The sequence below is a fragment of the Zingiber officinale genome, chromosome 7B (genome assembly GCF_018446385.1).
Source record: "Zingiber officinale cultivar Zhangliang chromosome 7B, Zo_v1.1, whole genome shotgun sequence".
NCBI classification, from domain to species: domain Eukaryota; kingdom Viridiplantae; phylum Streptophyta; class Magnoliopsida; order Zingiberales; family Zingiberaceae; genus Zingiber; species Zingiber officinale.
The window spans coordinates 25137115-25154693 of NC_055999.1; the positions used below are offsets into that span (position 1 = coordinate 25137115).

At 35.6% G+C, this 17579-nt stretch overlaps 1 protein-coding gene across 1 annotated transcript; it reads left to right on the forward strand.

The window, feature by feature from the left end:
* The first annotated feature begins 1888 nt into the window (after window positions 1-1888).
* On the forward strand, window positions 1889-17302 carry LOC122005580 (probable serine/threonine-protein kinase SIS8). The gene is made up of 13 exons (XM_042560663.1): window positions 1889-2587; window positions 3878-4318; window positions 6296-6399; window positions 7254-8455; window positions 9300-9340; window positions 10212-10280; window positions 10349-10449; window positions 13621-13699; window positions 13781-13879; window positions 15018-15086; window positions 15767-15816; window positions 15909-16085; window positions 16744-17302. Exons 1-13 carry the CDS (start codon window positions 2099-2101, stop codon window positions 16820-16822), a joined length of 3000 nt encoding a protein of 999 aa, XP_042416597.1. The 5' UTR covers window positions 1889-2098; the 3' UTR covers window positions 16823-17302.
* Window positions 17303-17579: the final 277 nt, after the last annotated feature.

Genomic DNA, 17579 nt, shown 5'->3' on the forward strand with positions numbered 1-17579 from the left:
ATGAACACGACTAACAAAGAATCTTGAGTCATTTACCAATGGCAAATTGATCAACGAAATTGTCTGATCCAATAAACTCATTTATTCCTTCTAACTCATTTGAGACAGTCGGCTTATTTAATCTTTTTAATTTTTTTGACTTAGTCAATTCTTCAACCTACTTAAGGTGATCTTGCATAATTAATCCCTTTGGTTTGATCAACATAATCAAGTCATTAATTTAATTAACATAGTTAATCGCTCGATTCCATCAACACAATCAATCCTTCTAGTTTAATGTGTACGCTTGAATTACCTGATCTAACCATTTTGATTGCTTTTGACTGGCGTGTTTAATGCATTCAACTTATTCCATTCGATTGACATGATTTGTCTGCTCGACCACTATTTTCGCCATTAAATTTGATTAGTAGATCAATTCAATCAACTTAGTCGACAAATTTAACTTGATCCACTTTCCCTACTCTCTCAACTCAATTGTCCTTCCTTAACCTACTTGGCAGTTCATCATCTAGCTTTAGATGCATCTCACAGAAGATAAGTATGGAAAAAGGTCTTTTGGCACAACCCATCAACCTAACATTAGGATAACTGTCTATTAAAAAAAAATTAGCTATTAATTTATTAAAATTAAAATTTGAAATTGAATCCTTACATATCTAAAAAAATAATTAAAAAAAGCAACATTGCTCGGGCTTTGCACTTTCTTTTAGGGCATCTCCAGGAAGGTTTTTAGCTTTTTGTGTGGCCTCCACTAAAATTGAAGAAAGAGATACAGAAGCTAAGTTCGAAAAATAAAATCCAGATTCTTAATTTCTAATGACACGTAGGAAAGAGAAAAATTAAAAAGTTGAAAAAAATTAGCGTGGTAGATTTCCTTATGATCTCGAGTATCATTTTTAGGAATAACAATTTTCCTCAAATTTGATGAGGAATTCAACATCCAATTTAAATAGAGAAAGATATGGAAAAAAATTTTAGACTCGATTATAGTAATCGGTTAATTAGGTATGGATATTTTCCGGTCACTAACATATATTTCATCTTCTTTTATATTAAAAATATTCATACGATCAAAGGAGCACGAGATAAAAAATAACATATAAATACATTGAAATAATTTATTTATTTATTTTTTAAAAAAGAATGATAAATAATAATAGAATGATGGATAAAATATGAATATTCTACTGATGGATATGAAGATATCAAAGTTAAATATTCTATGAGCATAGGGATTACTATGAATATAAATATAATAAGAATGGAGTTGCCACCCTAATCATGTTTTGGGAATATTGATTCGTACTGAGATAAGTATATGTTTCATTTGACGCATTCATGTCCTGCAGCTGGAGCCAGTTAGGAAGCTATCGTGTTGGCCAACAAACTCAGCCAATAGTCGTTCGCCACGTACATCGATCAGTTGGGTCCCAGATTCGTTTGACGTTAAGTTGGAAAACTTATAAATAAGCAGGTATATAAACGGAGAGATGGTCGGGTCCTCAACGAAAAGCCTATGGGAGCCTTACACGTCGGATGGCTTAACCCGAAGAGACCAGGGAAGGGAGTCTTCGTCGTTATCTTATTTATCTATTTGTTTTCCTTCGCATGCAAGTTAATTACACGGAGAGGGCGAACGTGGATTGGCGAACAAGTTGGACTCCAGCGAATCTCAGTCATTTTCACGATACCCAGGAATTTACCATCCATTCCAGTAGGAACTTTGTGGGACCATTGCTACGCATGGTGTTACGAGAGCAATCAGAAATAAGGGTGGATAAATTTGGTAGATAAGTTCGGTAGATTGTGGGATATGTCTGATGTATTTTGCCCTACAAAATTGGTGCGGGTGTAGTTGTTTTCTCGACAGGGTTCACAGTGGTCCGTCGGCTAACGAATAAGAAGGCGGGTAGTTAGAGGGTGGCGATAAGACACGGCACTCCGAGGCCCACCCCAATGCGGAGGTCGGATCGAGATAAGAAATCGGGATTAATCGAGGAATTATTGATTTTTAGTCCGAAATAATTGGAATTACGAAAGGAGAGATCGAGAGGAAGGAGGAGAAGAGATGGGAGGGCTTCGGATCTGACGGTCAATGTCGAGGATGAAGCATCTCCTGAGGAAGCTCCACATCGGCGGTGGCGGTGGCGGAGGCAGCAGTAGCGGAGGAGTTGACCATCAAACTCACCACCACCCGCATCCACATCCACATCCACATCACCACCAGCGGCTTGTTGGTGACGCCAGGAGGAACCCCTCCCCCGCGCCCGCGTCGAGTTCGAGAGCAACGGCACAGGATGCGGCGGCTGTGGAAGTCAGGGATGGATCGCGGTCCGATGGGGCGGCGGCGATTGCGGGGTCGGACTTTAGCTTGTTTGAGGAGGAATACCAGGTGCAGCTTGCGCTGGCGATCAGTGCCTCCGCCGATCCTGATGGGTTGGAAGACGCTGATTCCGTGCAGATTAAGGCGGCCAAGCGGATGAGCTTGGGATGCCCGCCGGGGGTTGGTGCTGCTTCCGGAACTTTCGTTGGTGTGGGTGCTGATGATGACAGCTCGATGGAGCTCCTCTCGCTCCGTTATTGGGTGAGCCTTCATTGGATTTTCACAGTTAGAGTTTGCTTGATGTGATTTTAGTCCCCTGTTTAGGGTTCGAGTTGCCCTTTCCTAAATTAGCTTTTCATTGAAGCGAACTTCAAATTACTTGACCAATCTTTACGAGGCATAAATAAATTCTCCACCGCACTACAGAGGAAGTAATTTAGGTTCATGACTAACAGGATAATAAAAAAAAAATAAAGAATGGGGATCCTTGCATTATGCATGAGATAGCCATATAGGTCTAACCTTGAAGTCATACGCTATGCTCCTAACACTCTTTCCTATAGTAAAGTGATTATGAAAGTTTCTTATAGAATTTTAATTATTAACCTAAAAATCTAGCTAATTTGTGCACCCCTTCCAAGTATAATTTCAATGCTATGTATGGCTGTGCTTAATGGCATAATAGTCAAAGAGGATTATTCTTTTTTATCAATTAAAAAAATTCTTCCTCAACTATAACTGGTGTTGGTTCCTTTGACATAACATAGATTTGCTCATAATTTTTTGAATATTATGAATTTTGTAACTGGTAAGACCTAAGACATACTATGAAAGGCGATACTTATATTATGAAGGAGATATTTATATAGCGCAGAGATGCATGACATCTCTGGCGTAATGGCCAGGCGTCAATTCTCAGGAACTGACATTTATCCCACCATGTGCCTGATGCCTACCTGCATGTACCTCCCTCCATATCTATGGGACCGGCACTAGGGGGGCCGTTAATGAGTGGATCTACATATTTTAAGTCATTAGCATGATGCTAAAACTCTTTCTTATAGTACAGTGATTATGATACTTTCTTATAATGTAGTGATCATGATCCTAAAACTCTAGCTAATTGTTCATGATTTCTGAGTGTGATTTCAATGATATGTATGGCTGTGCCTAAGGGCATATTGGTTGAAGTGGATTCTTCTTTTAAATAATAAAAACCCCATCCTGGACTATAATGCATCAATTGCATTGACATCACGTGAGTTTGTTCATGATTTTTTTTGAACAATGAATTTTGTAGACAATATCTTCTTGAGCATCAAATGTATATATTTTGTGGTTTTTACAGAAACTGGACATAACATTGTCCTTTACCTTACTGTCTTTCATGTTTATACTCACACAAATTGATAACTTTCTCAGTAGACGTTGAAGAATTATCAAGTATGTTTATCTAACATTTAGTTCACAAGTCTCAGTTTATTAATTGTTCCTTTCATGTTATGATATATATAATTTGGAAGGTTGTCATTCTTGATTGTTCATGTACAGAGTTATAATGTTGTGAACTATGATGAAAAGCTGTTGGATGGTTTCTATGATGTATATGGTGTCATCTCAAATCCCAGCATTATCGAAAAGATGCCTTCTTTGGTGGATCTCCAAGCAATATCTGTTTCAGATAAGATTGATTATGAAGTAATTCTAGTGAATCGTACATTTGACTATACACTTCAACAACTTGAGAAGCAAGCACTCTCTATTCTTCTGGAAAGCAAAACAGAAGAGCATGGTCTACTGGCTAGTGAGCTGGTCCAAAGGATTGCAGATCTCGTTGTTCGCACTATGGGCGGTCCAGTTGACGATGCTAATGATATGCAAAGAAGGTGGACACTCAAGAGCTGTGAATTGCGGAATTCTTTGAACACTATTGTTCTTCCTCTTGGGTCACTTGAGATTGGATTATCACGCCACAGGGCCTTGCTCTTTAAGGTTGTTCATATAAGGCTTTGTGTTCTGCTGTCCAAATTTTAAAACCCAATACCAACAAAATAATGATGGGGTTCATGCATTCATCACATAAATTGAGGCAACATCATACAATATTTAATTGTGTCTCACATATTACATCTACATATCTTGTATATACTAAAATCAGTATATGTTCTACTAGTTCCTTTATTATACTAGTTTTTTTTTGTATCGCATAAGGAGTTAACAAGTAGTTTCTTGTCATTTCACCTCCATATTGTTGTGTCAATAGTTTTAATCAATCTGGACTAAAGAGTCAATCACTCATACAAATACAACATAAGTTTTATAGATGTAGAATTAGTTACTTTTGCTGTAGTCCTTTCTATGGTACATAAGCAGCTAGTCAAGTAGATCATTGTCATTAAATGATTAAAATTTACAGTAGTCTACCACTATATCAAATTATCAATGATTCTATTATTTGGGCGAGGCATCATAATACTTGTTTTTTATTTTTGAGAATTTTTGGTGTGTTGTCACTGGCCAGTATGCCTTGGTGTATCAACCTCTTAAAAAATACTAACTTGTTTTTGAATTGTTGGCTTTGGTATCTGCTCACCTTTCTCTATTGTTCACCATTTACCTTGGCATGCCATGTCTTGGAAGGCAACAAGCTATCATCTCTGTTAAATTTGATAGGGTGATTACTTATCACAAAAACTTACTATTCAATTGAGGAAATAAAATTTATCTGATCTGGAATGTTGAATGAATCATTTGCCACCCTTCTTTCTGGTGTAAAAAAAAAATACTATGATGTTTCTGTTGCTTTTATAGATTTATTTTGGGTAGTTCCTACAAGGGATGTGAAAAGAGTCCATTAAGTGTTTTTAATCTCAACATGTGGGCAAATGGAACAAAGTGGTCTATCCCTAGGGATTGACTATAGGTATATATATTTGTCCACTAATAATAGCAATTAACAGGATTCAAACATAGGATTTTCTGCTCTGAACCATGTTAATTTCAGTTTGGTGATTACTTTTCCCCAACATTTAGCTATTAAAAAGTCTATAATTTTAGAATTCTTCTAACATTGTTGATTCACATTCGGTAGTACCGTGCAGAGTGAACTTGGAATCATGATTCTAAAATATGTCCGTGAATCAGTTTTAGCTTTAGATTGCCTCTTCTGATGCAATGAAAAAATTAGAGTACTACCGAACGTGAGAGGAAATGTAGACAAAAAGATGTGGGTTTTTAAAATCTGCAAACAGCACAGTATATTTGCAAGAACCACCAAATCTTCACATTATTCTATGCAATATACTTTATACATTGAATTAGACAAACTCTATTTAATTTGGAAAAAGCAAAAACAGATTATAAATCCCAGTCCAACAATAGGATTTGTTAAACAGATATGGTACCATGCGAGTGAGTATTGGTGCTGAGTTTGGAGTAGGTTTCTCTTTAGTGTTTATTAAGCTAACATTTTCTAGGCTTTGACCTGAGGAGTTTATATTTCTTTCCTGGAACTGTCAAAAGTGGAGTGACATTGACATTCCATATATATAGTTTAATTGATCCATTCATTGAATATTTGTCATAGTTTTAACGATGGCTGGCAACCTAATGTAACTCTCCTCCTTTATTCGGGCTTGAGACCGGCCATGATTGGTTCGTCACGGAGTTATTGACATTCCATATATATATATATATATATATATATTAAATTTGTTAAATACTAGCATAAAACTATCAACTCTTTTTACAAAAAATGCTACATATGAGTCCCATTAGTCATTTCATTCTCCAATGGGTGGGTTTATTTGAATAGTTTGTTGTATGCGATATATCACTTGCATTTTACTTTATAAGATCATACAATATAATATTTACTAATTGATTTTTTTGGCAGATTATTTCATTGTCTCCCTCTGATATTGCACTGAAACAATGAGTGCTAAAATATACTTTCCCCCCACTTTTCAGGTGCTAGCTGATCGGATAAACCTTCCATGTAAACTTGTAAAAGGTAGTTACTATACTGGTACAGATGAAGGAGCTGTGAATTTCATTAAAGTTGATTATGAAAGGTGGTTTTTTGTATTTTATTTCACCTCCTTGTTATTTCATCCAATCTAATATATAATCTAGTCTCAGCTGGCCTGTTTGCTTGTTTTATTGGCTTGGTATTCATCATTCTAATCATGAAATAAATTTTGTAGTTTGTATGAACAAAATTATACATGGCACTTGAGAGTTTTTTCATCTTTTAGTTTTTAATTTGTTTAATGTATTACTAATGTAGATGGCCTACATATTTCTTTCATACTGTTGAAGTTTATTTATTACTGGAAATGTTAAGACTTTTCTCTATTCTCGGCCTTTACTAATAATTACTACCAAACTTAGAAAAAAAGTTGCTGGATATCAGCATCCCTCTTTCCAAACAAAAGAACTGTAGCTAATTGCTTTACTAATAATTACTAAAAAACATAGAGAAAAAGTTGCTGGATGTCGGTTTCCCTCTGTCCAAACAAAAGAATTGTAACTAATTATAGTAACAGTCTTACAAATTGTAGATTGTTGTATTCTGTATGTTATGTTATGTCACTTCTGGTTAGTACTAGCAATGACACCAACATATCAGTCCCATCTTGACTGAAAAAGTTTTGAATATATATTTTTTTATTTAAACCTTCAACTGTTATATTGTAATTTTATTCTATGATGAACCAGAAGATGCTTAGAAATTCATTGCATCTTGTCTGACAAAATGCCTGTTGACACCTGATCTCATCTGGTTGCTATACCTTGTAGGCTTGTACTTTGTGTAGTAATAACCACTGATTGATCATTAATCATATCATTGTCATCATTCAAATGGAGATTTAGTTGAACATAATTCAGAAAGGAAATTGATATGACATTTCTTCACCTGTAACAGTGAATATATTGTGGATCTTATGGGAGCTCCAGGCACATTGATCCCTACCGAGAATCCCAACACTCATATGGAAAATTCTAGAAACTTTCTACTAGACCCAGAGACCATTGAACAAACTGTCAAGGATTTATGCTTGGCCATCAATAAAGTGAATTTTCAATTTGAGAGAAAAAGTGATACATTTGAAGGAGATCTAGATAACAGCTTACCATCTGGATATTCTGGATTACAGCTGGAAGACAGTTCAAGCTTAATCAATAGATATGATGATGTTGATGGCTTGGTTGTGAACAGCCACATTACAGGGTGTGATAATGAACCTGGGAATTTCCATCCTTTGCTGAGTAGACCTCCATTGGTCACATCTAAACCTACTGAAGTTATTTCCCCTTCTCAACAGATGAAAGTTAATGATGTTTCCAAGTATGTTGTCACTGCAGCAAAGAATCCAGAATTTGCTCAGAAGTTACATGCTGTTTTACTAGAAAGTGGAGCATCACCTCCACCGGATCTGTTTTCTGATTTAAGTTCTTCACTAAATTTGGTTGAACAGGATCATAACATAGGTTTTGAGGCGACTGATGGAAGAATTAGGCTAGAGTTAGCTGAGATGAATACAAGTACAGATATCAAATCTTCCATTTCACCTGTATTAACAGCAGAATGTTCAATTGATTCTGACATGGCGAAGAAAAATGAAAATGTTGCTGAGAGATTAGTAAATAATATGGGGGAAGAGATATCCAGTACAAGCTTGTCTTCTTCTTTAGCTACAACAAATGACTGGCTCGTCATTCCTAATTCTCAGGTGAATGTGAGTTCGCTTGATGGCTCATGGGTTAAATACAGTGATTCAATCCTGGATTATCCGGTGGCATCAGGAGCTTTCTTCTTGAATGAAGTGGATGCATGCCCTGTGTCTGATGTGGCTGAATCAATTCAAAAAGGAGGTGCAAATATTCTTGGACCATCTGTTGTACATTACTATCAGGAAAATATAGGAAGAGATTCTGTTTCTGATGGGCATCAAGTTGCTCCTGAAGATAGTCAAGAAGGTGCAAAGGATTCCATGTTTAAACTAAAAGGTAATCTCCATGGACTATATGCATCTGACAATGAAAAATCAAGCAAAATATTAGATGCAGTTTCTGAATGGGAGATACCTTGGGAAGATCTTCAGATTGGAGAGCGAATTGGTCTAGGTTCGTTAATCTACTTGTTCAAGTCTATCTAATACATATTTCTAATCTGTTTTGAAATTCAGCCTGAAATGAATATAACAGACATAAATTTCCTGTTTGTATTTGTTTTAGAATGTATACCATATAGATTGCCAATGCTGTTCAGGTTCGTCAATTACTTGTTGTTCTAGATCACATTTTCATTTATACTTTATTGCAAATTGCACTTTAGAATTTGCTCACATCTGTTTCAAACTGTGATCAACACGCATAAGAAACATATTGTACATATCTGATGATGCGTCTAATTGTTTCTAATATAATTTGCTACAACACTGTTTTGAAGGGCTAAGTTACTTGTGTTTCAGACTTTTACTATTTCCAGTGTTTATTTTCACCTATTTTGTTTGATAGATATCAAAAGAAAAAAAAAGACATTCAATTGCATCTTACCGTACATTTGTTTTCTACCCTTGTTTCTCTTGTGAATGTCATCCTTGTTTCTACATATTAGTTTGTTGTTGAAGCTTTTCCAATATGAAAGCTATGCATTCAATTTGTCCTTGACACAGTATCTTTTGGGAAGGCTAATCTAGAAACTATACCAAAGTTCAGTTTCATAATGCATTCTCCTATCATACAACATCTACTTGACTGATCCAACTCCAGTCATACATCTTCTACTCATCTGATTCTATTTGAAAGTCATGATTTTCTTTTTTTCTTTTAGTACCTTTTAGGAAGGTTAGTTGTTGTTGTTGTACCTTTTAGGAAGACTAATCAATAAATTTTATGGAAATTCTGTTTCATATTGCATACTCCTATCATACATGATCTGCTTGACTGATTCGAACTCCTGTTCCAGGTTCATATGGTGAGGTTTATCGTGCAGATTGGAATTGCACTGTAAGTTGCAGTCTAGACTCTAGGATATTTATCTTTTTCTTGTTTAATCATCTGAGTATGATCTTCTTGAAGAAGAGGTTTTGTTTGTTTTGTTGGGAATGTTGAAAACATTTATCAGAGTTTTTATGTGTACCAGCTGAACATGTATAGTTGTCAAACATTTCAATCCAAGTACTTTTAAATTTATATGTAATGTTTTAATGTTCCAAGAACAGTAAATGGTAATGCTGCTTTGTTCAATCGTGCTGGAATAGGAAGTTTGAGATTGTTTGGAAATTTTTACCAATTTTCCCTTTTCCTTATGAAGAATAATTTAAATATTTTTCTCTTATTAGATTAATCATCAGTTACTTAAAAATAGAGAAGTTAAAATGGCAGTGTCAAATATCTTTTCCATTTTCCAAATCCTTTCTAGTTTTTTTTCACGGAGAAGGAAAATTGAAACGTTTTCAAAAAGTAACACACCTTGAGTTGAATTGGTTGTACTTGCAATTCTTCTTCTTCTTTTTTTTTTGACCAGTTGCATTTTGAAGTCCAGGTTTGTTTGATGTCAAGGCTTTGTTTGTTCAAATATGAAGGAAATAAAAGTAAAAAAATGATTAAATATTTGGAAGAACTTTTGTTAGGGATTTGACATATTGCTTGTACTTGTCTTTTTAGTAAACTGTTTCACTTTTAGTAAATCCTGTTGGATAATCATTTGTATTCATTCTTTATCATATTGTTATGTTCTTGCAGTATTTATGAACTTTTGAGCTTTTAGATTCCTGTAGAAGCAAAATTATTCTTATACGTGTAAATAGATAATTGTTTGAGAATTGCTTCTCCCTCTCTCTCTGGTTCTTACTCATCCGTGTTGCTCATCTTCCAGGAGGTTGCAGTGAAGAAGTTTTTGGATCAGGATCTTTATGGGGATGCATTAGAGCAATTCAGATATGAAGTAAATTCTCTATGAATATTGCACATTAACTTGGAACATCCTTTGACATTGAAAATTTATTGTCATAGGTTAAAATCATGTCAAGGTTACGACATCCAAATGTTGTTCTTTTCATGGGAGCAGTGACTCGTCCTCCAAATTTGTCAATATTAACTGAATTTCTTCCAAGGTTTGTGCAGCATGCCTTTATATTTTGTTCTGTTCATTTAATGATTATCACTGTTGATCCTGGATACACTAGCTCAAAAGTCAGTTACTTTTCTATTTTTCTAATTCTATTTCTGGAACATCGGTTAGGATTGATTGGCAATATTCAGTGATGATTAATATCTTTGTGTGGTGTTTTTCATCCGCTTTCTCTTGATTTGGCTTACCAGTTCTCTTGAATTTTTAAGAAATGAGTTGTAGAAGTTGCAATGCCATGTATTCTTAGAAATTTTGATGGGAATACCATGCTCAACTGTGTTGCAGCTTTATTGATGCATCTTCGGTCTGTGAGAATCTAACATCACAATCTTGGTTACCTACTACCCAATCCATTCAACCTAAACTTGTTATAAGTATTTCCTACCAAGGATTGAAGAGCCACAGTTTCATTCCTTGGTCGATTCAAGACCTTGTTGTCAATGTCATATCAGCAGTGTCGATGGTGTGCCGGAGGAGGGGGAGGGGAGGGGGGGGAGGGGAGGGGGGCAAGGAGGAACAATGTTGGCATCGGAGGAAAAGGAGTGAAAAAGGACTTAACTATGCCCGCTAGTGTTTCACATGGTTTTAACGCAGAGAAGCTAACACTGATGGAGTAGCTAGCATTTTTTGACACAGCTTTATCGTAGAGAAGTGAGCATGGAGGGAGAAGGAGCCAATTTTGATGCTTATGAGATGAAAGTTCCGTGAGATCACGATGCCATGCCGAAGGTGTTCTTGGAGAAGTAGGAAGGAGAGGAATCGGTATCGGTGTTCGAAGGAGGAGAAAGGAGAGGAGTCGTGTGTTGTGCACGCGAAGGTGCTTGAGAGTGCCGGCTAATTTGTGTTAGTTAATGAGCAGAATTAAATATTTCACCTTTGTCAATCACACATAATGAAGCTTTAAATTATGGATCCTATTTTCACCGAACTCTTCCCAAATCCATTTATTGAGTATCGATACCCAAACCCTATTAAATGGATTGGGTAATCATGAGCAAGGTCTGAAATATCATCCTTTTATGGAATTGGAGATTCGGTCTTCTGCCTTAATAGTATGGTTTCATTAATATATCGTGTCTAATACCAAGAATTTTTAAGGAACAAAATTTTAAAATTATAAAGTATTTGTTAGGCTAATGATCATACCTTTCTAATACTTATTTGAATGAGTGTTTTTTTATTGAATGTGTTATTTACTTTACCATTCCAATGACAAATATTTTCGAGGCTCAATGCGTGTACTATGAGACAAAAATAAAACAACAAAAAGATTTTCCCAATGATGATTTCCCTTCATTTCCTTTGGCAGAAAAAGAGGGAGTAAAAAGCTATAAAAATCTCTCTGCACATTTCTTATATATTAGCTTTTGTTCGAATTGGTTAAAAAAATGCATTTTCACTTGTAATAAAGCTCAAATTTGACTTTAAAATTTAAAATTTTTTTTTTTTTTTTTTTTTGATTATATATACACACACTTGGTGCAATGGTAAAATTGCTGCTGTATGACCGGACGGTCAAAGGTTTGAGTTATGGAAACAACCTCTTGCAATACATGTAAGACTGCATGCAATAGACCATTCCTAGAGACCCACCAATTCTCACATGGGCTAGGGCTTCGTACACTGGATTGCCTTATGTATATATATAATTTTTTTTTAACAAATACTATTTTGAAATTAAGTTTCCCCCCTCTTTTACTTTTCAATAATAGGTGGACATAATATATTTCACAAACCTGTTGCAATGAGTTAGTTTACCTACCCTTTTTTCCCCTATTTGTTTTCTTTGTAAGAAATGTAGCCTTAGATTCCTAGAATATCTAGTATTAAAATTGGTTTTACTACATGCTTATAAATACCTTGGTTAATCACTGCGAGTTGAAATTATAGTTACAAAATTGGAAGTTGAATGAAACACAGGAAGAAGATGTGGATACTTCTAGATTTCTTCAACTTAAGCGTCACCGCTCTTTGTCGCTGTTAGTGATTTAGTTAGTGCTGCCCCTCCCAATTCTTGGTTGAAGAAAATCTTTCTATCTTGGTTGGTGCGGGCAATGCTGATTGAGAATCACAAGCCTTGACTTGGTTGGAAGCACTGAAAATGTGTTGGCCTAGATGACATATTGACATTTACTTGTGTTGACATAGTATCTATATCAATTGGCAACCAGAAATATGTTTCATCCATGTCGACTTATATTGATTGACATTTGAAATCTAGTCATGAGTTTTCGAAAATACTCATCCTATTGCCATGATTTGTTCAATCTTCAAACAAATAATCTGACATTGGCAACACATGCTAAGTACGTCAGTGACATTATGGTCCAAATGATCAATCATTTTCTATAAGTTTGTATATGAGTTGTGAATCGATGGTCTAAAATCTCATTTAGTATCAGTTGAAGCAAAGTCAGCACAGAGAAAGCTATCTGCTTTGCATTTATTGTCAGTGCTGAGTATCGCCTGCATCTATTAATACACACCTTCATGATGACCTATATTGACTGAAGCTGATACCGTCATGAGCATAAAAGGAATGTAGAGCAAAGGCAGAGGCAGGTGATACCGCCATCAATTAGATGGAGACTTTGTATGAGGACGAAGGGTGGCAATGGGTAGGGTACCTATAACTTTTCCAGTACCTACGTCAATACCCATCTCATACCTGTCACAGGCACGTACTATTCTTTGCATACATGATGTTGAGATGATAAGGAATCAAGGGTAATATCAAAGTTGATACCAAAATCAAAGTATAAATACCGTATTGGGAACATATCATATGGCATATCAACCACCCTTTTGGTAATTTTATTTTGTTTTAAAAGCATAGAGGATGACTCACATTGCATGATTTGATCACCCATTCTTTATCTATTAATAATATCTGCATCATCTGCATCATCTACATCATAATTATTTATTTTCCTTAATTTTTCCTCTTATTTGAATTGTTTAGAAGTTAATATTCCATCAGATTTCTGAGCAGGGAAAAACTTTGTTTGCCTGTGATTTGCATTCACTGGCTGTACAAAGTGGATACAGAAGGGGAAAAAATCTATTCTAGTATATTTAATTCACGTTTTACCCATTTTAGGCATGTCACAGTTTAGTGGCATCCTTGAATGATTCCAATATGTTGTTTTTTTAGGGGAAGTCTATATAGGCTGCTGCATCGTCCTAATACTCAACTCGATGAAAAACGACGACTAAAGATGGCTTTGGATGTGGTATTAGTTTATTTGTTTGTTATCTAAATTTGGTTATGCATATTGATATCCAACTTTCCTTTAACCTGCATCTTTTAACAGGCCAAAGGGATGAACTACTTGCATACTAGCCATCCTACTATTGTGCACAGAGATCTCAAGTCTCCTAATCTTCTGGTTGATAAGAACTGGGTTGTCAAGGTATCCATTTAGATAGGCTGGATTTATAATGTCTCCAAATGCCAGTTCATAAGTTGTTACAAATAGTGCTTATTAACACTTAAAAAGATGACACTGAGATATTTGTTTTTCCTTATATTTGTGCATGGTTCACATAATTTGGTTTTAGTTCACTATGTGGCAGTTCATGATGCAGATCTTATCAAAGCTATGCACGTCTCCAATATTTATAATCTATTTGGTTCAAGTATAGTTTTATAGATTTCTCTGTGGGGTTTTGGTGTCTTTCAGTGGATAATCATGTGAGAAGTGTTTAATCATGTGTGTTCGTTTCATTTTCAATTCATGTGGCATTTCAGCTAAGTTGCTCTCAACTGATCCTGACTTGCTAATTTTAATATCAGACTATCCATATGAACTGTGCCAAAAATGCTAAATTTCAATAGGTTTGAACTTGTTCTAGTGTAGTTGCGTATCTTGTATACCACTCTATTACCCTTTCTATTTTTCAGATTTTAGTCATGGATTTATTATGAATAATTATGATGGGCTGTCATGCTAGCAAAGACAGCAAACACCATTTTTTTCAATTGATATTTATTTTACTCCAATCAATCAACTTCAACAAGTTTTGTAGTGGTTCATGCTAGTGTTTGCATCTGGTATAGTTCCAACCTTCAAGTAAAATATACAAAAAGTTTTTAAGTGTTGTGGGGATCTTAGGATCAGTTGATTTTTTAGTTTTACTAGGGATTGTAAAAGCACTATAGCACCTCAGGATATACTATTACGTGTATTGATGACGACTAAATGAACCCTACATAGATGCTCTTGTATTTTAAATGATTCAGTTCATAGTTGTCTTTTTTCAGCAGGGTAGTTCATGGTAAATTGACATGCATGCTTGCTTTTTTTCACCATTATTACTTTTGATATGCCCCACTTAGTGGGATAAGGCTTAATTGTTGTTGTTGTATTACTTTTGATATGCACATTACTGTTAACACTTATTGGAATTTGTTGGAATTACATATGATAATTAGTTCCAACAATGTTGGTCAGCAGTGTTGTTTCCTGTATTATGTAGACCTTCAAAATGCATATGTCTATTTTGTTTTCTTTGTGTTACTTCAGAAGAATAAAATTAATTTTGTCTCAGGTTTGTGATTTTGGTTTGTCAAGGTTGAAGCATCATACATTCTTGTCATCAAAGTCAACATCTGGAACGGTGCATTTCTTACTCAATTTTTTTTAATAAGAATCATGTATTGCTTTGTGTACTCATTTTTTTCTTGACAGAACACTAAATAATTTTCTTCTACAGTAAACCGCGTGTGAATTTTCAAGTAGAGGTGTTATTTATACTAGAAGCCATTATACCTATCCTAATCCTGTTATCTGACGCTGTCCAATTTGCATTCTATACTATATCACAAACTTTATTTATCAAATCTACTTCTATTACTGAGTACATAAAAAGGGCAGCCTGGTGCACGAAGCTCCCGTCATGCGGGGCCCCGGGGAAGGATCCATTGTACGCAGCCTTACCCTGCTTTTTGCAAGAGGCTGTTTTCAAGATTCGAACCCGTGACCTTTTGGTCATATGGCAACAACTTTACCGTTACGTCAAGGCTCCCCTGCTTTTCTATTACTGAGTACATATAATAAAAAAATGATTGCTAAGATTTTATAGATCTCATAAATCTTAGATTTAGGTAGCAATTTTTGCTGTTGTTTGTTTGGATAATTGTATCATGAAGCTTTATGGCTTATAATTGTCTTTTGTTTGCACAAATGTCAGTAATGTAACCTCTCCACCAGAAAGAACACAGTATCATTCTTGCATTAATTTGATACTTGTTTTTATTCAACAACATTATAGTAGTTTCTAATTGTTTGCTCTTTCAGCCGGAATGGATGGCACCAGAGGTCTTACGGAATGAACCATCAAATGAGAAGTGAGTTATACATTCTGATCAATATGTATGCTTTGGAGAAATTTTGGTACTATTTGTAAACCTGTTGGTAACAAGAAGCATCTGTGTCTCAGGTGTGATGTTTACAGCTTTGGTGTCATCTTGTGGGAATTAGCAACCCTACACAAGCCATGGAGTGGAATGAATTCGATGCAAGTTGTTGGCGCTGTGGGATTCCAAAATAGACGTCTTGAGATACCCAATGATATTGATCCAGTGGTTGCACAGATAATTACCGATTGTTGGGAAAGGTATGCTCGTCTTCCTGCACTATAGCACTATAAAAGTTCGCCGTTTCAACCATGCTTTGTTGTACCCCAGTGATTTGCATTTCAAACATGGTGAATCTGATCATTATCAAGCTGTGTTTGTCTAAACTATTTGGCACAAACTGCATGGGCCATATTCCTCCTACCATCTCTATGCAAAATCTAGTAAATCTGTATTTCCATTAGTTATCAAATTGTAAGGTCATTTTGACCACGAAATCAGTATAGGTCAGTTTAGACATTGCTTTTGGTCGATTTACTTTCTGCCATTGGGTTATATTGCATTATCTGTTAATGAATTGTCAGGTTTAGCTAGTTAGATTATAGTAGGCTTGTGCTGGTATGTAGACTACCCTACTAGACCCAATGATTGGTTGTGTAGAGTTTGGTGGCTTGAGCCCAAGTCAATTCAGTTTGGCTATCCATTTTAACTATAACTTTTCCATATCTTCGAAACTTCTGGATCTGTATTTCAACTTGGTTTTTATTGTGTACTGCAATTTAACCATTAAGATGCGAGGATATCAGAAGTCCAACCTGTTTACATTATTGACCTTCATGGTTGCCTACTATAAATGCTGATTTTTAATGTCATTGCTGGAGGTAATAAATATTTCTCAGAGACTTGTTCCTCTTGCAGTGAGCCAAATAAACGCCCTTCTTTTGCACAACTTTTGACACCTCTTAAGCAGTTGCAGAAGTTGGTCGGCGCAAACTGAGGCTTTACTTGTTTGTGAAAAAGATGTATTTGTAAAGTGCAAACCTTTGAACATTGTGTTCGCACTGGAGAAGCAAGGACACTACTGGCTGCGAAGTATACTTGTTCGTGGCCAATACCTGTAGGCTCAAGTCTGTTCAAATTTAGAGAATTCTTCCGTGGTTTGGCGACCAAGAGGTTTTGTCGAGGCATGCTTTGTTATCCTGAAGCTGTGCAAAGTGCAGCTGAAGAGTTAAAGATTGCTACATTTTTAAACTCAATACTTTACCAGAGTGCTAAAAGTATAGCACCATAGTACATAATTCTGTCATTTTGTTTCGGATTCACAAGTCGAATCTGAGACCGAATCAAAGTTGTACACATCGGCCCAAGCTGTAACTATTTCTGCTCTTGAAAAAAAACAAAGAAGGTACAGGAAAGAAAATCTAAAGGGATTTGCGCCCGTTTTCATTTCCCCAATAAAGTGTGTTTCTCATGGCATCACCGTCGCAGTTATTTCGTCATTTAAACTTCATTTCTCTATGTCAATGCATATGTTGTAAGAACAAAGTAGCTGAATGCTTCCTCAATTCCCTTGAATTGTTGATAAATTTGTGCCAGATCAGTAAACATTACACGATGATAAGTCCCCTTAATGGAATTCTTTTTCCTATTTACTTAATGATTTTTTCTTGTTTTTGTTTTTATTTATTCAATGAGGATCCATCTCCGGATTGATTTTTAATATATGCATTTCTCCTCGCGGCCGGGTTTCGTGC